The 23454-nt window shown below is 39.9% G+C and overlaps 1 protein-coding gene across 2 annotated transcripts in view; it reads right to left on the reverse strand.

Moving 5' to 3' along the window:
* LOC126215331 (DNA topoisomerase 2-binding protein 1-like) overlaps positions 1–23454 on the reverse strand; it is a 121155-nt gene that overhangs the window by 70292 nt on the left and 27409 nt on the right. For both annotated transcript variants that reach the window (XM_049942013.1, XM_049942014.1), the window contains exon 2: positions 16358–16440. In XM_049942013.1, coding sequence (XP_049797970.1) covers positions 16358–16440 — 83 coding nt within the window. The remainder of the gene's footprint in view (positions 1–16357; positions 16441–23454) is intronic.

Raw genomic sequence — 23454 nt, forward strand, 5'->3', positions numbered from 1 at the left:
GGGGGGGGGGGGCGGGGGCGGGGGCTACTCAAGTATGGGGTCCCACAGGGTTCGGTCTTAGGTCCTTTGCTGTTCTTGATATACATTAATGACTTACCATCCACACTGATGAAGATGCAAAGTTAGTTCTTTTTGCTGATGATACAAGTATAGTAATAACATCCAAAAACCAAGAATTAAGTGATGTAAATGATGTTTTTCACAAAATTATTAAGTGGTTCTCAGCAAACAGACTCTCTTTAAATTTTGATAAAACACAATATATACAGTTCCGTACAGTAAATGGCACAACTCCAGTGATAAATACAGACTTTGAATAGAAGTCTGTAGCTAATGTAGAATTTTCAGAATTTTTAGGTGTGTCCATTGATGAGAGGTTGAACTGGAAACAACACATTGATGGTCTGCTGAAACGTCTGAGTTCAGCTATGTATGCTATTAGGGTTATTGCAAATTTTGGTGATAAGAATCTCAGTAAATTAGCTTACTATGCTTACTTTCATTCACTGCTTTCGTATGGCATCATATTCTGGGGTAATTCATCGTTGGGTAGAAGAGTATTCATTGCTCAAAAATGTGTAATCAGAATAATTGCTGGAGCCCACCCACGGTCATCCTGCAGACATCTATTTAAGGATCTAGGGATCCTCACAGTAACCTCACAGTATATATATTCACTTATGAAATTTGTTGTTAATCCTCCAACCCTGTTCAAAAGTAATAGCAGTGTGCATAGCTATAACACCAGGAGAAAGGATGATCTTCACTATGCATGGTTAAATCTGACTTTGGCACAGAAAGGGGTAAATTATGCTGCCACAAAAGTCTTTGGTCACCTACCAAACAGCATCAAAAGCCTGACAGGTAGCCAACTAACATTTAAAAATAAATTAAAAGAATTTCTAGATGGCAACTCCTTCTAGTAATTGGCTGAATTTTTAGATATAAATTAAGGGAAAAAAAACTTAAACATTAGTGTCATGCAATATTTTGTGTAATGGGGCCATTTCTATGATAGAGTGTGAAATGTGATTCATCTGAACAGGCCACCTGTCACCACTCATTGGACATCCAGTTGTGGTACTGATGTGTGAATTCTAGCCTTTGTCACTGATGCACAGTAGTCAGCATGGTTTAATAATAATTAAATAAAATACATAAGAGGACATGAAAGAGGCAGATATAAAACAAGATGAAATTCAAGACAGAAAATTATTTAGGCAAAAAATTCATGACTGGGTAGTTGGTCAAGCTGAAAAACCAAAGAAAACTGGAACCACATGGTCTGATGAAAGGAAAAGAGCTCATTCCGAGAGAATGAAAACAATTTGGGCAGAGAGAAAGTCTAAAAGAAAATAACTGAATGCCCCGTGATTGTACTTCGCGTGGTCCAGTAGGGCCCAAACGTGAATAATAATAATAAAATACATAATAATCAAATAAACAATTAATTAATTAAGAGGAAATGTAGTAAATGAACAGTAAAATGAATTTAAATATTTAACTCGCACACACAGATCACTTTATTAATCTTTTTTACCTTTTTTTATTGTTGCAAGTGAAGGTTGGTAGACTCTTGGCATGCTGAAAAATATTTAATTTGCTTTTTTCCTACGATATCAGGGATACTATTAGCTGTCTCCTCGCCTCACAAGAAAATTCAGAACAGTTTTAATTTAATTTCATGGCTATCGCATTGGCAACATAAGAAAAAATGTAGTAAAGCATAATCTGTAACAATTTACAAATTGGGGATAGATGATCGTTACTATGGAATGAAAGCAGATATACCAAATTAAACAATTATTATTTCACAAAGTAAGGTGTTTTATACAGACATCTGACATCTCAAGTTCTAATCTCACAGTTTTGGCCATGATGAAGAATTGTGCCACCTTTCGGTGAAACACGTAGAAATTATAATAATCTTAGCTCGGTTATGGTGCGAAAGAAAAAAGTGTTCATAGTAAAGTCATATCGGTAATCGCAATTGGCAATAGTAATGGCACAATTAAACAAATTCCTAACAGGAATACAATTTCATTCCATTTGAACAAAAATGGAAGAAAATAGGAGTCTGATAGTGTAAGATGCAGTCAGAAAGGTGCGCGACTAAAGACAGAGAAAGAAAAGACGAGCACGCATTCTTATACAGGGTGTTACAAAAAGGTACGGCCAAACTTTAAGGAAACATTCCTCACACACAAATAAAGAAAAGATGTTATCTGGACATGTGTCCGGAAACGCTTAATTTCCATGTTAGAGCTCATTTTAGTTTCGTCAGTATGTACTGTACTTCCTCGATTCACTGCCAGTTGGCCCAATTGAAGCAAGGTAATGTTGACTTTGGTGCTTGTGTTGACATGCGACTCATTGCTCTAGCATCAAGCACATCAACAGGTCAGTGTTCATCATGAACGTGGTTTTTGCAGTCAGTGCAATGTTTACAAATGTGGAGTTGGCAGATGCCCATTTGATGTATGGATTAGCAAGGGGCAATAGCTGTGGTGCGGTACGTTTGTATCAAGACAGATTTCCAGAACAAAGGTGTCCCGACAGGAAGACGTTCGAAGCAATTGATCGGCGTCTTAGGGAGCACAGAACATTCCAGCCTATGACTCGCGACTGGGGAAGACCTAGAACGATGACACCTACAACGGACGAGGCAATTCTTTGTGCAGTTGATGATAACCTGAATGTCAGCGTCAGAGAAGTTGCTGCTGTACAAGGTAACGTTGACCACGTCACTGTATGGAGAGTGCTACGGGAGAACCAGTTGTTTCCGTACCATGCATAGCGTGTGCAGGCACTATCAGCAGCTGATTGGCCTCCACGGGTACACTTCTGCGAATGGTTCATCCAACAATGTGTCAATCCTCATTTCAGTGCAAATTTTCTCTTTACGGAAGAGGCTTCATTCCAACGTGATCAAATTGTAAATTTTCACAATCTACATGTGTGGGCTGACGAGAATCCACACACAATTGTGCAATCACGTCATCAACACAGATTTTCTGTGAACGTTTGGGCAGGCATTGTTGGTGATGTCTTGATTGAGCCCCATGTTCTACCACCTACACTCAATGGAGCATGTTATCATGATTTCATATGGGATACTCTACCTGTGCTGCTAGAACATGTGCCTTTACAAGTACGACACAACATGTGGTTCATGCATGATGGAGCTCCTGCACATGTCAGTCAAAGTGTTCCTATGCTTCTCAACATCAGATTCGGTGACCGATGGATTGGCCTCCACGCTCTCCTGACCTCAACCCTCTTGACCTTCATTTATGGGGGCATTTGAAAGCTCTTGTCCCTGCTACCCCAGTACCAAATGTAGAGACTCTTCGTGCTCGTATTGTGGACGGCTGTGATACAATACACCATTCTCCAGGGCTGCATCAACGCATCAGGGACTCCATGTGACGGAGGGTGGATGCATGTATCCTCGCTAACAGAGGACATTTTGAACATTTCCTGTAACAAAGTGTTTGAAGTCACGCTGGTATGTTCTGTTGCTGTGTGTTTCCATTCCATGATTAATGTGATTTGAAGAGAAGTAATAAAATGAGCTCTAACATGGAAAGTAAGCGTTTCCGGACACATGTCCCCATAACATATTTTCTTTCTTTGTGTGTGAGGAATGTTTCCTGAAAGTTTGGCCATACCTTTTTGTAACACCCTGTGTAGGACAAAATACACATGATAATGCTACGTCACTCTCATTATCCTGGGTGTACATATTCGTTGACTTGCAGCGCAGTTAATTGGCACAAAGGTTAAATTATATCTTTAACTTCTGAAATTTCGATAGGAAAGGAAAATAGTATGTTATTACGTCGCGGGCGGGGCACAATATTGCAATGGCTGCATGAACCAGTCATCTGCTGCGGAAGTCTACATGCAGCAATGTTCACTGAACTGTCATTGAGGAGACACCATTGGTAGCCCATTGGTTCATCTGGGTAGTCAGTTGCTCAACAGTTGCATATCTGTTCACCTGTACACATCTCTGCAACCATCAATCAGCACAGTGCATCACAGTTGCCTCGGCACCAGTTTTAGATAGCACCATTTTGCCACACTGGTATACGTTAACCAAGGTGGCATGCAAACAGTTTACAAACTTGGCCATTTTGGAAATGCTCCAGCCCTTGGCCAGAAAGGTAATAATGATATCCATTTGAGTGTCAGATAAATCACTCTGTTTCCACATTATAACAATGACTGCGGTATTTTCCACATCCCGCCGACATTCTTTATATACCATCCACTGTTAGTGTTGCCATCTCCTCTGTGAGTGGTGACTGCATGTTGATACTGAACATAAGCTGTGATCACATTAATGTGACTGGACCGTGTAAATTGTGTTCTGGAGAAGTATCTAACTGGATTGAGGGTGGTTTAATAACAAAATTAAGAAAATTCTGAAAAAATAAAGATTATTGCACTCTGACAACAAGCAAAAATTAATGGAAATTCATGTTTCTGTGAAGGAGTGTGAAGCATACAGTAATTTTCACCATCATTAGTGAAAGATCTTACAAAGAACTCATGAAAATTCTGCTCCTACATGAAATCATTACGTGACACAAAGGTTTGTATTGATAGTCTGGTGTGGCAATAGAAGACAGCAAAAGGAAAGCTCAAGTTTTAAATTATGTGTCTAAAAAATCATTCACATGGGAGAAACATAACACACTGTCATCTGACTGTTGCACAGACTCCTGTATGGAGGACACAGAACCAAATTTGGCATTCACTGCATTTATTGTGGCTCTTTTTTTACCCAGCATGAAGTCCCAAGCCACTAGAAGACACGCAGGTGACTCTTGCGCATAAGAAGAGTAAGAGAATGGACCCGCAAAATTAAAGACAAATATCCTCAACATCAGTTTGCTGCAGGATTATTGAGCATATTCTAAGTCTGAATGTAATAAGTTTCCTTGAGATAGGAAATGTCCTGTCCACAAATCAACACGGATTTAGAAAGTACTATTCATTTGAGACTCAGCTTGTTCTTTCTGGCACAATATCCTGCGAACCACGGATGAAGGGTGACAGACAGATTCGATATTCTTAGACTTCTGGAAAGTGTTCCACACAGTGCACCACTGCAGACTGTTAATGATGATCCAAGCACACAGAATAGGTTCTTAGATATGTTAGTGTCTCAAAGACGTATTGGGTAATACAAGCCAGTACACTGTCCTTGACGCTGAGTGTTCCTCAGAGACAAGGGTATCACCAGGAGTGCCCTGGTAAGTGCAACAGGACTGTTCTTGTTTTCTATATACATGAATGATCTGGTGCAGAGGGTGAGCTAGAATCTGTGGCCGTTTGATGATGATAATGATGATGATGCTGTAGTACATGGGAAGGTGGTGTTGCTGAGTTAACTGTAGTAGGATACAGGATGACTAGGACACAATTTTTATTTGGCGATGAATGGCTGCTTGCTCTAAATATGGAAAAATGTTAATTTCATGCATATTAATAGGAAAAACAAACTCAAAATGTTTGAATACAACATCAGTGGCATACTGGTTGACACAATCGTGCCTACTAAATATCTAAGTGTAACACTCCAAAGTGATACGAAATAGAATGAGTACATAATGTCAACTGAAGGGAAAGTGAACAGTCAACTTCAGCTTACTGAGAGAGTTCTTGGAACCTGTAGCTCATCTATAAAGGAGGCTGCAAATAAACACTAGTGCAGCCCTTTCTGGAGTACTACTTCAGTGTTTGAGAGTCACAGACACTCTGTTAAGATTTGTTGCCAAGTGTTCAATTCACAAGTGAGTATTACGGAAATGCTCCGGGAAACCTTGGAATCCTTGTAAAGAAGATGATGTTCTTTTTAGGAATATTTTTGAGGAGGTTTAGGGAACTGATATTTGCAACAGACTGCTGGACAACACCACTGCCACCTACACATGTCTCACATATGGACCACAGAGATAAGATATGAGAAATTTGAGCTGGTGTGGATGCATAAAGACAGTCATTTTTCCTTTTCTCCAACTGGGAATGAGACAGGAAGGGGGATGACTAGTAGTGGAAGAAACTACCCCTCGTCATACAAGTCACAGTACCTTGCAGAGTATGTATGTACATCACTACACGTCAAAAGTTTTCGATCACCCATGACCAAAAACTAGATACTTTATTTCAATGTATAAACACATCATACAAACTAAGTAGGTCAAGAAAACAAGTATTTTCTCTCTCTATCATTAGCCATTAGATTTCCAGTTCTTTTTTTGTCCCACTCTGTCCTAGGTATGCTCTAACAGACCGTTGTATTTAAACAGCCATAAAAATTACATTTAGTAATTTCAGTGAAATAATTCAATTTTTTACACAAAAGTTACATTAATACCACACAAAAAATATTATTTTTATGAAAAAGATGCATTTAAATGGAAAACTGCACAAAATGAGCATAACATTACATGGTAACACTAATGCTATACAATTCAAAACACCCTACATCTAAATTTTATTTTTTGCTGTATTTTTATTGTTTGTTATTCATGGAATAGTAAAAACATAATAAACACCCATAAAACATTCAAAAAAAATAAAAATTACACTAGTAGTTTTTAGGTTTTTAGTTTCCTTCTCAGAAGTATTCTTTAGACTCGCTGCAAATTTTTGTCATGTATTCAATGCAGATTGGTTTCTTGCAGTAATGCCAAACATAAGGTGTCTTCCTCTTCTTTTTTGGGTCACAGGTGGAGCATGTTTTGCATTCTTCCAATCTATCTGCAATGGCTTCTGCTCTTGGTTCCACTACACCCAAAACATGGCAAATGGCTGCATGAAAAATGCTTGTGGCTCACATAAATCAGCTTCATACTGAAGATCTGAATCATTCTCAGGTGTTTATTTATTTATTTTTACATTAGTTCATTTCAGTATGACATTCAAACATCGTGAGGCATACACAAATTCCAAATAGTAAGAGGATCTGGATTATGACCTACTTGAATTGGTGGTTGCACTGTTGGCAAATGAATGATATTATGCTGCCGGACATGAAATTGCTTGAGACGAGCCTTTGACAACCAGTGATATTTGTTTCGTCCAAATACATTTCTAGCAGAACCTTTAGCTAAAGATTCAGTCTCTACACTCCTGTCTTCATCACTCTGACTGCTTGTTTCATTCAAGGAATTCACAGGTGGTAAAACAAATTCATCTTCACTTTCACACTGTTCGTATTCTGAATTATGTTCATTTTCAATTTTGTTGTCACCAACTGTCTTCAAACCACTTTAAAATAGTATCCTCACCATCAGGGTCTGTAACATGAAAACTGAATGAAGATCTGGCTGCTGAATCCGTAACACTAAGTCCCAGATACAGTCTCAGACAGAGACCACTAGCACGAAAGAAGTAGTATCAATCCATACTATGCTCAAGTGTCTACTGACAAAGGAAACCACATCAGCTTTGAGACAGAACAACTACATAACACCATGTTAATCTCCTATACATGCCTATGTGTTAGCAACAGACTAACAATACGCACTAGCAGTCTGTAAGATTGCACCAGGGATGTTAAGGGTTAAGTACAATACAATATGGCTTACATTTTGGCCTCTTCCAAGCGTCCACAGTTTGACCTCAGAGCAGCTACACACACACATTTTGAAGTTATTCTTTTTTTTTCCTGACATCCCTGTCAAGTTCATCCCATAAGAGTTCAATAGGGTTTCAATTCAGGTGACTAACTTTGCCCAACCATTATTCTTCAGTTATCCACATTTTTTTCTCTACTGACACGGCCTCTGCACAATTTAGATTTAGGTTTGAGATCACTGTCCTGCTGCAGAACAAATCCATGGCCAATAAACCTCCTACCAGATGTAACTGCATTGCTGATCAGTATCCTGTGATATTCTTCCTTCTTTAATGTTCCATTAATTCTCACTAGATTACCAACTTTATCACCCACAAAACATCCCCACACCATGACCAAACTTCCACTGTGCTTCTCTGTTGGCATCAAACACTAACTCTTCGTATGTTCTCCACAAAATTACCAAACATTTGACAATGGTTTCTAAATACTTCAAACATAAGATTTGTCTGTAAATAACACTTTAGACCATTATACACACTTCAGTTTTTATGTTTCTGTGTCAATTGCAATCTTTTCGCTCTATTTTGTTTACATTACCAAGGTTTCTTGGTTGCTATGCAACTCTTTAAACCTTATTCACAAATGGGGCAGTGCACTGTTGAGACAAAGCTCGGAGCTCCTCGCATATTATTTACTTTTTCTTGAATTTCAGTACAAATCCTCTGATGAAGTGATCTTTCCTGTATTTTGTTACTCAGGGTCTTCCAGACTGTGAAATACTTGCACTGGCACCAGTTTGCTAGAACCACTACAATGTATCCACCAATGTAGATTGGGGCTAAGCCAATTTTGTTCCTACTGTCTTATTAGAATAGCCTTTCTGAAACTGAGCTACGATTACAGCATGTGTTTCAATTACAGTCTCCTGCTTCTGTCCCAATAGGAGGTAATATGGTATGCACCAGAACAGGTATACAAACACACTGCCAGATGCACACAAGCTGCTGAAGCTGAGTGACTGTAGGACAATACAAGATGACTTACACAAAATTTCTAGTTGGTGTGACGAATAGCAGCTAGGTCTAAATGTAGAAAAATGTAAGTTAATTCACATGAGTATGAAAAACAAACCCATAATGTTCAGATGCAGCATTAATAGTGTCCCGCTTGACACAGTCACGTCATTTAAATAGCTGGGTGTAATGTGGTGAAGCAATATGAAATGGAATGAGCATGTGAGGATTGTGGTAGGGAAGGCGATTGGTCGACTTCGGTTTATTGGGAAAATTTTAGGAAAGAGATGTTCATCTGTAAAGGAGACCTGCATACAGGACAATACTAGAGTACCGCTCGAGTGTTAGGAATCTGTACCAGGTAGGATTAAAAGAAGACATTGAAGCAATTCAGATGCAGGCTGGTAGGTTTGAACAACATTGAAGTGTTACGGAGATGCCTCGGGAACTCAAATGGTAATCCCTGGAAGGAAGGCAACATTCTTTCTGAGGGACACTGTTGAGAAAATTTAGAGAACTGGCATTTGAAGCTGACTACCAAATGGTTCTGCTGCCTCCAACATACATTTTGCATAAGTACCATGAACATGAGACACGAGACATTAGGGCTCTTATGGAAGCATATAGACAGTCATTTATTTGTGAATGGAACAGGAAAGAAAAAAACTAGTAGTGGAATAGACTACCCTCTACCATGAACTGTACAGTGGACTGCTGAGTAGCAATGCGGATGTAGATGTATTGCAAACTAATGTAAACTGATTGCTTCATGGACAGTTGAAGGAATGAGGCCTGTTCAAATTAACCATCTTAGGTAAAGTCACATCAGTACTCTGTGCAAACAACCAGTCAAATACACAAAAGCAGCATTTAATCCTTATATGTTTATACTTGTTTTATTATAATAACAGAAATATGATAGAATATTCAAAACAAAATCCCTGTTTCAACCACAAATCTATAGTTGTGATAGGTCATTGAAATTTTTTGACCAGTATGTATATACGTACAAGGTCTGTTCAGAAAATTCCAGAACACTTGTAACTTTGTGTCAGTGGTGTGTTAGAGTGAAATGTGATTGGCATCCATGCACTTGTATGTGTTTAATGTGTAACTGTCAGAAGTTTCATTGATGTATGTTAGTATATTATTGTTCAGTGCTGTATTGAGTAGAACATTGTTTCACACAGTTTACGAATTTCAAGGCGGAAGCACAAGAGGTGCAATGCTTCTGCATTAAATTTTGCACTAAAGTCAAGAAAACCTTACAGAGACATACAAAATGATGCAGGGAGCCTATGTGATGAGTACTTAAGCCATACCTGGTGTTATGAATGGTTCACATAGTTTAAAAGTGGCTGGATGGAAGTTAAAGATCACCCTCATTTAGCATGCCCTTCGACTTCTGCCAAAGATGCTCATGTCAGGAACATCAATGTAACTGTGCGTGAGAATCAAAGACTGACTGACAGAGAGAGTGCAGAAGAATGATGTCATGACATCCTGACACAGCATCTCAGAATGCATCATGTTGCTGCCAAGTTCATCTCATGGCTCGTAAGTCAATACCATAAAGACCTTCGCCTTGCAATCTGTGAAGAGCTTTTGGAATGCGCAAATGAGAATGAGGTGTTCCTTAAGAGAATCATAACTGGCAGTGAGACCTGGGTCTATGGTTATGATATCAAGAACAAGGTTCAATTTTGCACAATGGGTCGGGAAAGGTTCTCCAAGACCAAAAGAAGCTCATCAGATCCGGTCAAATGTCAAAGCCTTGCTGATAGTTTTCTTTTACTTTGGTGGATTATTTCATCATGAATTCGTGCCACAGGAACAAACTGTTAATTTATAGTACTACTGGGGTGTGTTGCAATGCCTGAGAGCAAAAGAGAGAAGGAAACGGCCTGAATGTGGAGAGACAATTCATGGCTCTTGCATCAAGATAATGCAGCCGCACTTTCATCCCAGTTGATGCGTGACTATTGCACAAAAAACAAGATCACTGTGCTGCCCCATCCTCTGTACTCTCTGGACCTGGCTGTCCGGACCTGGCTGCTGCCAAAGTTGAAAATCCCACTTAAAGGACAAAGAATTGCAATGACAGACGAGATAAAAGAAAACTTGCAGATGGCACTTCGCACGATCCAGCAAGAGGAATACCAGGGCTGCTTCTGGAAGTGGAAAAGGCATTAGGAGCAGTGTATCAATTGTGGAGGAGAATATTTTGAAGGAGGCCATGCACAATAAGTAAAAGCACAGAAAAATTTAGCGGGCAAAGTTCCAGAATTTTCTGAACATACCTCCTATAAGTGTATGTACACGTGGGTGTAGATGAAGACGTGGCTGTAGATGTAAAAGGATGGAATGATAGGGGAAACAGAACAGATTGAAAGAAGAGCAGTGTATTGCTTTTCGAGATTTTTTAATATGCATGAAAGTGTCACAGAGTTGCTCAACTAACTCCATAGTAATGCGCACACAGGAAGATACATGGTGGAGTAACACGCAATGGCAAGAGGTAGTGTACCAATGAGTGGCATCATTCTGCCATGTCTGATTGCAACATGTACTTCTTAGCACACTTAGAACATTTAGCATTCATTTTCATGTTAGTTTAGACATGGAGAAGCTACTGAGCCACTACAGTGTTAATTATGGATGTTATAAAGAAAACATGATGCGTCTTACGTTGAGAGGTGACAGTGATAGTTTTCAAAGCATATGATTTTATTAGGGAGAATTAGAAGTGGAAACTGTGGCTCATTGTAGCATCTACCTCAGTATTGCCAATTACCAGTCTAAACAATAGCTCAAGAGCATGGCGATGAGTGAAGACAGAGCACACTTGCAATACCAAAAAGTATATTCCGGCTCTCCTTCTGTGCAGAAGGCACCGCACACCTGCCTTTCTACTTGCACATTGCAGTAGTGGCAAATGCTACATGACAGATATTATGCAACACAGTGTGGCTCACAGTTAAAATTCAGAGAGCAACCAACATACAGGGTGTTTAAAAAAGAATATACGTATTACACAGTATTACGTTGTCGAAACTATTGATCACTGTGCCATGGCTCTGTTATCCGAGGAACAGATACAGTGTCTAGCTTATAATCATTGCCACTACATGTTGGTTCTCTTCTGTTTGCTTGGTTAGTGACATGTTGCAAAATGGCTACTCCGCAGCAGAAATCGCTTTGTGTTCTCGAGTTTGTGAAATGTAATTCAGTGATTACAGCAGAAAGATATTACACGTTGATGTATACAACTGATCCTATGAATGAAAAGAACATTCACGTATGATACTGACTGTTTGTAGACACAGGATATGTATGTAAAGGAAAGAGTCTTGGCCATCCTTGTGTTTCCAATGAAAATGTTGCATGAATTCAAATCACTTTCCAACATAATCCTACAAAATCAACTCTTCATGCGAGTCAGAAGCTACAACTGCCTACGACAACAATCTGGTGTATTCTGAGATATCAGTTGGGTGTGAAGCTATAAAAGTTACAGTTGTTACTGGCTCTACATTATGACCACAAATGCAAAAGTGTGGCATTTTCAGAAGAGCTTCAGAATGCTATTGACAAAGAAAACACTTACACATTGCATCGCATTTAGCGATGAAGTGACTTTTCACCTTAGTGGGAAAGTAAAAACCACAGTGTTCGAATTTGGGGTCTACAGAACCCACATGCACACACTGAATGTGTACAGGATTCACCCGAAGTCAATGTGTTTTGTGCAATATCCCACTCATGTGATTACGGCCCATTTTTGTTTGCTGGGAACACAGTTAACAGTCATCAGTATCTTATTATGTTACAAAACTCGTTGTTTCTGATGCTGAATGTGGACGACTTCATTTTTCAATGAGACATGGGCACCCACTCACTGGAGTCGCCAAGTGTGTAACGATGTGAATGAAACTCAACCGAGCTGTTGGATTGGCCGTCAAATAGCCGAAGACTTAGCACTTCTCAGCTGGCCTCCACATTCACCAGATTTAACAACTTGTGACTTCTTCCTGCTGGGTTTCATTAAGGATGAAATTTTTGTACAGAACCTAGAAGAATTGAAGAACCACGTCCTTACCGCTATAACATCAGTAACAATGGACAATCTTACCAGAATATGGGAGGAATTCAAGTCTCAATGTGATATTGTTTGTGCCACTGCAGGAGGATGTATTGAACATCTGTAATCTAAACATGAGAGATTGGTAAATGTGTGTCCCCAGTTTCATAGTTCTATGTCACTCAATTTCACAAATGTGAGTGTGCAAAGCACCTATATTCTTTTTGCAATACACTGTACTGTTTCCTCCAACATATATCTTGTGAAAGGAAAATGGAGGTAAAATTAGAGAGGCTTGGCAGTGATCTCTCTTCCCATGCAATATTTGTAACTGACAGCAAAGGGGAAAAGTAACATCAGAACTGAAACTAATCCCCAACACATACCGTATGGTGTGTAATGGTAATGATCAGTGAGTCATACTAACTATGTACTATACTTAATTGTAGAATATTATTATTTTACTATACACAAATATAAAAATTTGTAATAATAAATTTTTTCAAAATAACAATCAAATTACTAAAAGTTGTGTTAAACACATTTTGCTTTAATTTTGAGGGAAAATTCTGAAAATATATCAGTGATATTGATAATAATGATGATGACGATGATAATAATAATAATAATAATAATAATAATAATAATCTTGATAATTTTTGGATTGCAACCTGAAAAGCATCTTTAATGAAAATTTTAGAAAATATTTACACATTTTTAAGCTTTCAATGTAATGATCGATATATAAAGATAAATATCTTTGCATTACAAGTTGAGCATCACTGGTCATTTTAGTCATCTTTATGGCACGAGTCATCAGTGTTCTGTAAAGTGGTATGGCATGTTCACACTGTTCTGGTCTGGTCTGTTCTGTAATGTGTTAAAGTGCTTTACTACTCAGTCTTGGAAACTGTTATGGAAAGAATAAATTACATAATTTCTGAAAATCAACAAGGCTCTGCAATATTTTATTTCTAAGATTTAAACATGAAAAACCAGAAATGTGGATTTCTCCTAGCAAAGCTGGGACATACCTTGAATTTGAATCACTTTACAGAAACTTCAAGAAAATAACACAAAGCAAATAAGCTAAATATCTTATTTCATTTCAAATATTGCTTTTTAATCATGTGCATTAATTTGCCCCATCTTTCTATTTTGTCACATGTACATCTGCATAAAGCTTGCCACCAAAGACTGCCTGACAAACAGAAAATCATGTTTTAAATATGGTTAACAGAAGGATGAGATTAGATGTGGCGTGTGGATGTAGAAGTATGAGGATAAGTCAATTATTATCCACAATTTAGTTATATTTTTGTTTATTTTGATGGTACTGTCATTTCATGTTGTTGATGCATGCTTTGGTTATTTGTTGTTATATCTTTGCAATTTTCAAGCTGCTAGGTTAGTTTTGTTGTCGCTGCTGTGCTGTTAATCATGGCTGCTCTGCTGTCTATTTGCACCAAAGAAGAGCAACATTCAGTGATTGGTTTTTTGTGGTTGGAAGGCATATCAGGGGCCGAAATTCTTTGAAGACTACAGTACAGAAACAGTGTTTTCCCACAATGGAGTGTCTACAAGTGGATTGAAAAATTCTGAAATGGTCACACAAGTGTTACACACGATGAAGGTGCCAGATGACCGTTTACCGCCACATATGAAGAAACCATTGAGCATTCACATGAAATGATTCTCTTAGACAGACGCTTAACTATTGACGAAGTTGCACACCATCTGCAAATTAGTCACAGTTCTGCCTACATAAATTTCATAAAGGTTGTGTAAGATGGGTCCCAAAACAACTCACACAGTTGCATAAAAAAACACACTTGGACATCTGCAAAAAACATTTGTATCGCTATGATAACAAAGGGGATAACTCCTTAGATAGGATCATTACTGGTGACGAAACCTGGATCCATCATTATGAGCCAGAGAGTAAACGTCTGGGTATGGAATGGAAACATTCAAATTCGCTGTGGAAGAAAAAGTTCAGGACCCAACCATCCGCAGGAAAACTAATGCTTACGGTTTTTTGGGACGCACAAGGTTCAGTACTGGAACATTATGGGGAAATGGGCACAACAATAAACAACGTACATGACTGAGAGATGCTTACTGCCAGGATAAACTCTGCAATTCGAAACAAACGCCAACGAATGCTGTCAAAAGATGTTGTGTTGTTGCACAACAATGCCGTCCACATACTGTTGCCCACACGGCTGAAACACTCCAGAAATTCAAATTTGAAGTACTGGGTCATCCTCCATATTGTCCCGATCTTGCCCCTTCTGACTTGCTTGGTCCTCTCAAACAGGCATTAAGGGGCCGTCAATTTGCCTCAGATGAAGCAGTGAAAGAAGTGGTGCATTCCTGCCTCACAGCTCGACCAAGAATCTTCTTTTATGAGGGCATCAGGAAGCTTGTACAATGATGGACCAAGTGCATTGAAATGCAAGGAGACTATGTCAAAAAATGATATTCTTGTAAGTTTCATATTTGATTACAATAAAATTTTATGACTACTTTGCGGATAATAATTGACTTACCCTCGTATATGTAGATATTGACAATTACTCATGATTAATTCTGCAAATGTCTAAATTACAATTTGAAGGGATGCACACACATAATTATACATGCCACTAAGATACTACAAATCATAAACTCATGTACGTACACCTACACATGAAGATAATAGAGGGAAACATTCCACGCAGGAAAAATATATCGAAAAACAAAGATGATGAGACTTACCAAACGAAAGCGCTGGCAGGTCGATAGACATACAAACAAACACAAACATACACACAAAGTTCTAGCTTTCGCAACCAACGGTTGCTTCATCAGGAAAGAGGGAAGGAGAGGGAAAGACGAAAGGATGTGGGTTTTAAGGGAGAGGGTAAGGAGTCATTCCAATCCCGGGAGCGGAAAGACTTACCTTAGGGGGAAAAAAGGACAGGTACACACTCGCACACACATGCATATCCATCCGCATATACGCAGACACAAGCAGACATTTGTAGAGGCAAAGAGTTAACTCTTTGTGTCTTTGTGTCTGTGTATATGCGGATGGATATGCGTGTGTGTGCGAGTGTGTACCTGTCCTTTTTTCCCCCTAAGGTAAGTCTTTCCGCTCCCGGGATTGGAATGACTCCTTACCCTCTCCCTTAAAACCCACATCCTTTCGTCTTTCCCTCTCCTTCCCTCTTTCCTGACGAAGCAACCGTTGGTTGCGAAAGTTAGAATTTTGTGTGTATGTTTGTATGTCTATCGACCTGCCAGCGCTTTTGTTTGGTAAGTCTCATCATCTTTGTTTTTAGATACACCTACACATGAATCAACACATGTACAGTGAATGGTATTCATTATTTAAAAAAGGCAAAATAAGACTCATTTATAGCTGCCACAGTAAAACGATGCTATGCCATGTGTTACCTTATATGAAAATAGCATAAACAGAACAACCAAATTTAAATAAATCAATTCATGAAACAGAAAGTGACAAGTCTGAATTTCTAAAAGAACAACTACACTGAAAATTTAGTAGTTTCAATTAGTAAATGATTTTTCTTAACTGGCCAAAACAAACACTCCTGTTCATTTTCGCAGTAAGTGTCTCATAAGAAATGTGCAAGAATATTTTGATTTTTTGAAACTTACCTTGCAGGCATCTAAGAAAGGTCCAGCCTCCTTTGCATCTGCCAAGGACAATTTATTGACAACTTCCATATATTTTGGAGGGGCTGAAACAGAAATGTTTAATATAATTTTTAAATTTTTGTATTCCTTAATAATTGACAACTCACACACGCACACACACACACACACACACACACACACACACACACACACACACACACACACAAACTTTGGGGGGTGAAAATTACAAGTTTAGCAGTTAAGCTATGGTAACCAAAATCAAGCTGTTGGTGCATCATATGGGTTGTAGGACAAAGGTCTCTGAAACTTTTCCATTCCTAAAGTTTCATCCATCCAATGGATATCTTCAGACACTGTCCAGGTTCAAATAAGTCTGGCTGACTGACGGGTCGGAAGTCGGAGAGTGACATACATTACTGTGGAAAAGGGATGTGGTCAAAATTTACACATGATCAAGCAAAGATAATCCTCATCTGAGATTAAACATAACTTTCAATTGTTGTCTGTCCTAAATAAAATTTTTGTATTAATTCTGTAAAACCACTGTGCATATAACACTAAATTTCATGGCTGCTTCTTTCCTGATAAAATGATACCCATGTTCACATATTTCCATAGCTTCTCTATATAGCATTGGATAGTAGTTCTTCAGTGTAGCTAAATTTTGGTTTCAAAAAAATTCACTTCATGATTTCCTGACTGAAGAGCATGTTCAGCTACGGCTGATCTTTCTCTGTTCCCTACTTGGCAAAGACATTTACATCTTTTCAGCTGTATATTCACAGTTATCTTGGTAATTCAAATGCAGATCTGACAACATGTACACAGAATTTGATATATCCTGCATGCTGAGAGTGGAGGGCATTTATCCTTTACAGACTGGAGTGCTTGACGAATTTTCTTCGTTGGTCTAAAAATCACCCTGAAGTTACGTTTCTGTTAGAGCCTTCTGATATGATCCGTTAATTTTTTTATAAAGTTTTTTAAAAACCTTGTTTTTACATTGTTGTATTTTATCATTGTCCTTTGGCCTGCTACAATTTGGCCTTAGAAACATGTATTTGCTTCTTTTCCTAAATGGCCATTTTTCTCGAAAGCCTGCTTCAGTTGTTTTAATTCGGCATCCAGGCATAGCAGAGCAGGCCTTTCATACAGGAAATCACAAAGTGAGGTTTTCCCAAATTAAAATTTTATGTAAAAGACAGGCTATTACCCGTGACTATATAGAGAAGCCATCGAAAAATATAAACCTGGTTATAATTTTAACAGAAAAGAAGAAGCCATGATGTTTAGTGGTACTTGGACATGAGCTCTACACAACTGATAGATAAGATTTTCTTGGACAGATGACAATCAATAAACTATTGACAAGGATTGTCTCTGCCTAGCACACATGAACTTCAAGCAAGCACCTTTTCCTCAGTATTTATGTCATTCTCCAAAATCCAACCTTTCAGTTGGAGGACTCAACTGACATCGGAGCACCTCTGATGTCTAGTGCAGTTCTGAATGAAATGTTGGGAACAGAAAAGTTCCAAAGAACACTGCCACACAGTGTGGAAGAATCACCAGCAGCTAAGACTTCCGGTCACGAAAGCCGTTATTGTATAGCAAAATTGAAGTTTCGTCTATGAATGCTCAACTCCTCAATCCACACAGTGTCTTTTATCATATCACTTTTTACTGAAGACACAGTTCCTTGTTGGGATATAGATACTGGAACAAGTAATGGCAGCTCATCATGCAATTGACATATGGAATTGTTTATAGATGCAAAACCAGACTGAACACAACAAGTCACTGGATGATTTCCTCATCTAGGGATAACTAGTATAATGACACACACACACACACACACACACACACACACACACACACAGAGGTGTGCATCATGCACACCCATAGGGGAGGGTGGTACGAAATACAGATAGCTCAGGGTCTGAAGATGCCATACAATTCAAGCGCATTATGCTCAGTGACGTGTTCCACGACTGAGTTGTGAATTCTAAGTCTCAGTCACGGACTGGGTGTTTCCATTCATATGGATCAATACTGGTGGTATGATACAACTGATTTCATGCGTGGCCCTTAGAGACCATAAGTGGAGTTGTATACACGAAAATCAAGGTGCTGCTGTTACATCGGCGTTACGCTGACTTACTTCCTTCCTGCTGTAGTTTTGCTGGTATGATGAGTCAGAGAATGGTGGTGCTGTGGTCTCTCCATACCATTAATTTGCTCTCTCTTACTGAAGTGAGCTGGAGTTAGGCTAGCTGTGGCTTAGTACGGAAGTTGTGTACATGATCATGCTGTTGTAAAATACAAGGGACGTTCAATACGTAATGCAACACTTTTTTTTTTTCTCGACCAATTTTGGTTGGAAAAATGCAGAATTTGTTGTGGGACATTGTGGAATATTCCCACTTGAGCCCCTATACTTTGACAAAGTTTTGATACTTGGTGACATTATACACAGTCTTCAAAATGGCATCTATAATAGAGGTGTATTCCAAGCAGAGAGCAATCAGTGAGTTTCTTATGGTGGAAACCAGAGTGTCGCAGATATTCATAGGTGCTTGCAGAATGTCTACAGAGATCTGACAGTGAAAAAAATCACAGTGAGTCATTGGGCAAGGTGTCTGTCGTCATTGCAACAAGGTCGTGCAAACTCATCCGATCACCCACTGCCGGCCAGCTGCACACAGCCGTGACTGTTACAATGTTGTAACAAGCAGACACTCTCATTTGAGCTGATTGAAGAATCAAAATCAAACACCTCGCTGCTCAATTAGATGCCTTTGTTGGTAGGGCTGAGAGACTTGTCCACAAGTTGGGGTACTCAAAAGTGTGGGCCATCTGGATTCCTTGCCACCTAACGTAAGACCATCAAGAACAGTGAAGGACTACCTGTGTGGTATTGTTTGGGTATTATGAGTCTAATTGTGACAATTTTTTGCTGAGCATCATCACAGGTGATGAAACATGGGTTCACCACTTTGAACCAAAAACGAAACAGCAATCCACGGAGCTGTGCCACACAACGTCCCCTCTGAAGAAAAAGATTAAAACTGCACCCTCAGTTGGTAAAGTCATGGTGATGGTCTTCTGGGACTCTGAAGGGGTCACTGTGTTTGATGTCCTCCCTCAAGGAGCAACAATCAACTCTCAAATGTATTGTGCTACCCTCATGAAATTGAAGAAATGATTTCAGCATGTTCGTCACCACAAAAATGCAAACAAATTTCTGCTTCTCTATGATGAAGTAAGACCTTACAGTAGTCTGCTCACCAAAGATGAGCTCACGTAACTTCATTGGACTGCTCTTCATCACCCATCCTACAGCCTGGATCTCGTGCCTTCAGACATCCATCTGTGTGGCCTAATGGGGGATGCACTCGGTGGGAAGCACGGGGATGATGGGGAGGTGCTAGCTCCAGCATCTATCAGTAGAGTGATATTGTGCAGGTGTACAGGCCCTCCCAGTTAGGTGGTGTAAGACTGTCACATTGGACAGAGATTATGTTAAAAAATAGGTTTTTGTAGCCAAAGAGTGGGGAATAATATGATATATTGGATCCTGAATAAAATCAACCTGCTTTCAGAAAAAAGGGCTGCATTATTTATTGAATGCCCCCTGTGGCACTGATAGGGTGAAGTGACTGATTGTTTAGATCAGGTGACCTCTGTCAAAGCAGTGTTTTGTGAGACTGTAGAGAGTGAAAAACTAAAATTAAGTGATGCAGTGTATAAATTGCAAATGTACTCCATTAGAAGAAGTATGATTCCTGGAAAAAGTCTGATGCTACAGTCCGTGCTTCAGATGAAGAACATACAAAATTTGTCCAATACAAACAAAATGCTTGTGTTCTTGTTTATTGCACTTCCATCATGAAAAAATGAAAACTGGGCGCAAAGCAACGCTACCGTCATGTCCTTAAGACAAAAATGCACACTGCTTGTCTATTCTTTTGGTCACATCAACCTGCATTTGTGGGATAATAGCAAGTTCTGTAGCTTATCATTCATTTATGTAACTTTTATGATGACAACTGTAAACTTATTTTAATAATTAATCACCATTTAGAGAGCACACTTCATCCTTGTGTATTGTTTTATTGTACTGTCCTCACAGATTCATTAGACATTCTCTGAACATAGAGCAATTACTACAATAAATTTACAGCACTCTTCAAAAAGTATACACATACTGTTACGGCAGAAAATAGTAAGGGGTTGAAAATTACAAAATTTGATTAAAACTCGTTCACCTTGCTACAAGCAAAGTGTGGTCATGTCAGAGGCAGAGACAGAACCAGGAGGCAAGTGGTATGTCGCAAGTGGGTCAGACCTCAGCACCTTATAACACTGTGCCAAGAGAGAGGACGAAGTCAGCATAAAAAAGCATGGGACAGAAAATCAACAGAAATGTGACACATGTATTTGTTATCTCATAAGAGATGTTGAAAGAAACTGAACACATTTCACAAGAACCAGTACCAGAGAACCTAAACAGCAGTTAACAGCCTGTTAAGTGAATATAGCAGAATAAGAAGGACACACGTGGTCATTACAAACTGAGCATCACGTCATAGTCTCATGTCAGATCCCTCTAAGTACTCGAGCTCTCCAGCTCTCAAGGAGGTACTCGTTGGGATTGATGGCATTTACAATAATAACACTCGATTCCACAATTATGACACTGTAGTAAATCTATGTCCTAGTCGCTTCAGTACAGTCTACGAACCAGCTGAAGATGAACCTGAGATGACGGCCTTCGACTAATAAACTTCATACGGTTCGCTTCCTACCACTGCTGATGGAGAAGCTGTCTGTCTTCCGGCAACAGCACATCACAGAGTGCTGACAGAACCAAGCTTCAACATGGAAACTGGCAGCAGGGCCTCGAGGGGTCCACATTCCTCTTTGACACTAGGCCCCTCTGTGTACTGAAACCTACCCAGCTGGTAGGAAGGAGACTGACCAACCACATAACTTCCAACAACACCACATCACGGATGGTCATCAAAGGTCGACGTAGAATTAACAGTGGGATTGAGGACATTCCAGCAGCTAGTAAAAGACCATTCTTGCTGGACCACAGCCGCACTAGGACCATGCCGCGGTGCGAGGTCACTCAGTCTAACCTTAGGCCTGCAGAAAAGGAGCTGACTCGGCAGCTGTCAGTGGGAATCCAACATGCAGCTGATCAAGGCATCAGTTACAAGGCTAGTGTCAGACAAGATGACAGTAAATATGGTTAACAAATAATTGAACTCTGACAATGTTTGACTAACTTCAAAGATGCTTCACAGTACCCAACTGCTATCCCGACTTCATGCAGAGGAGTCTCTGCTTGGCCCCTCTGTAATACTCATATACGTACATACATACACACTTATATATATATATAAGGAAAAGACAGATTACTACTCACTGTAAAAGCGACACATAGAGTTGCAGACAGGCACAACAAAAAGACACTTACATATAACTTTCAGCCAAAGTCTTCTTCAGTAAAAGAAAAACTCTCTCTCTCTCTCTCTCTCTCTCTCTCTCTCTCTCTCACACACACACACACACACACACACACACACTCTGCAACTGCCATGTAGCATGGAATCAACAAACTGGATGGGGCGCATGAGGGGAAGGGACAGCAGGGTATGAGAGGAGGAGAGGAGTGCTGTCTGACGGAGTGTGTAGAGACTAGACTGCCATGAAGCACAGTGTCGGTAGGTTGTGGGACAGGGAGATGGGGAAAAAAGGAGCAAAAAAGGAGAGGAGCGGGAAAACATGGACGGGTGTGCTGGCAGAAAGCAGTACATGAAGACGGTGAGAAACAACAATAGGAAGGAGGTGATATGACAGAAGGTGTCGGAACTGTTGGGTGGAGAGTGTGGGGACAGTATGTTCCCGTAGCTCAAGGCTGGCATAATTTTGGGAGTGGAGAATGTGTTGTAAGGGTAACTTCCATCTGCGCAGTTCAGAAAAGCTGGTGGCTCAGGTAGTGAAGCATCCATTGAAATAATGCATGTTATATTCAGCTGAATGTTGTGCCACTGGGTGGTCTACTTTGCTCTGGGCCACAGTTCGATAGTGGCCATTCATCCTGGTGAACAGCTGGTTGATGGTCATATCAATATAAGTTGTGCAATGGTTCTAGCAGGGTGTGTGGACTGGGCCACCCTTTCACCCGAGTCTTCCACAGCACTTCCAACTAAGGTCCTGTCACAGGTTTATCCTATCCCATCACAGGTTAGCTCACCTGTGAAAGCAGATATTACATGTACTAGCTCTGCCCCAATCGTTACATAACTTTTTATATTGGTATGACCACCAGCGAGCTGTCCACCAGGACAAATGGCCACTGCCAAACTGTGGCCAAGAGCAAAGTAGGCCATACTGTGGCACAACATGTGGCTGAACATATCAAGCTTGCTTTCAATGGCTGCTTCACTACCTGAACCATCTGGATCCCCCACTCTACCACCAGCTTTTCTGAACCGCGCAGATGGGAGTTATGCTTGCAAGACATTCTCTGCTCCCATAATCGTCCGGCCTCAACCTGTGGTAATATACTGCCCCCACCCCCTCCACCCAACAGTTTCCACCCCCTCTGACCTATCACCTCTCCCCCATTCTTGTTTCCCACCCGCTCTGTGCATGGCCCTCTGCCAACACACCCACCCATCTTTCCCCTTCCTCACTCCTCTCCTTTTTTATTCCCCATCCTACCATCCTCCACACACCACATCTGTTGGCAGTTTAGTCCCCGCATACTCTGCCAGACAGTGCCCTTCTCTTGCCCCCACCAGTGCCGTGCTGACCCTTCCTCTTCCCCACCACCTCCAGTTTTCTGCTTCCATGCTATGTAACAGTTGCATTCTGGTCTGAGTTGCCAGAGATGGCTGTCGTGTGCATGAGGTGAACTTTTTTGTGTGAATGAATGTTCGAATGTATCCTGTATCATTTACGGAAGAAAAATTTGGCCAAAAGCTATGTGTAAAAACACACACACACACACACACACACACACACACACACACACCATTTCTAAAAGGTTTCTACAATGAATTCAGACACATTTACTGTTAATA

This window comes from Schistocerca nitens, chromosome 12, assembly GCF_023898315.1.
Source record: "Schistocerca nitens isolate TAMUIC-IGC-003100 chromosome 12, iqSchNite1.1, whole genome shotgun sequence".
NCBI lineage: Eukaryota > Metazoa > Arthropoda > Insecta > Orthoptera > Acrididae > Schistocerca > Schistocerca nitens.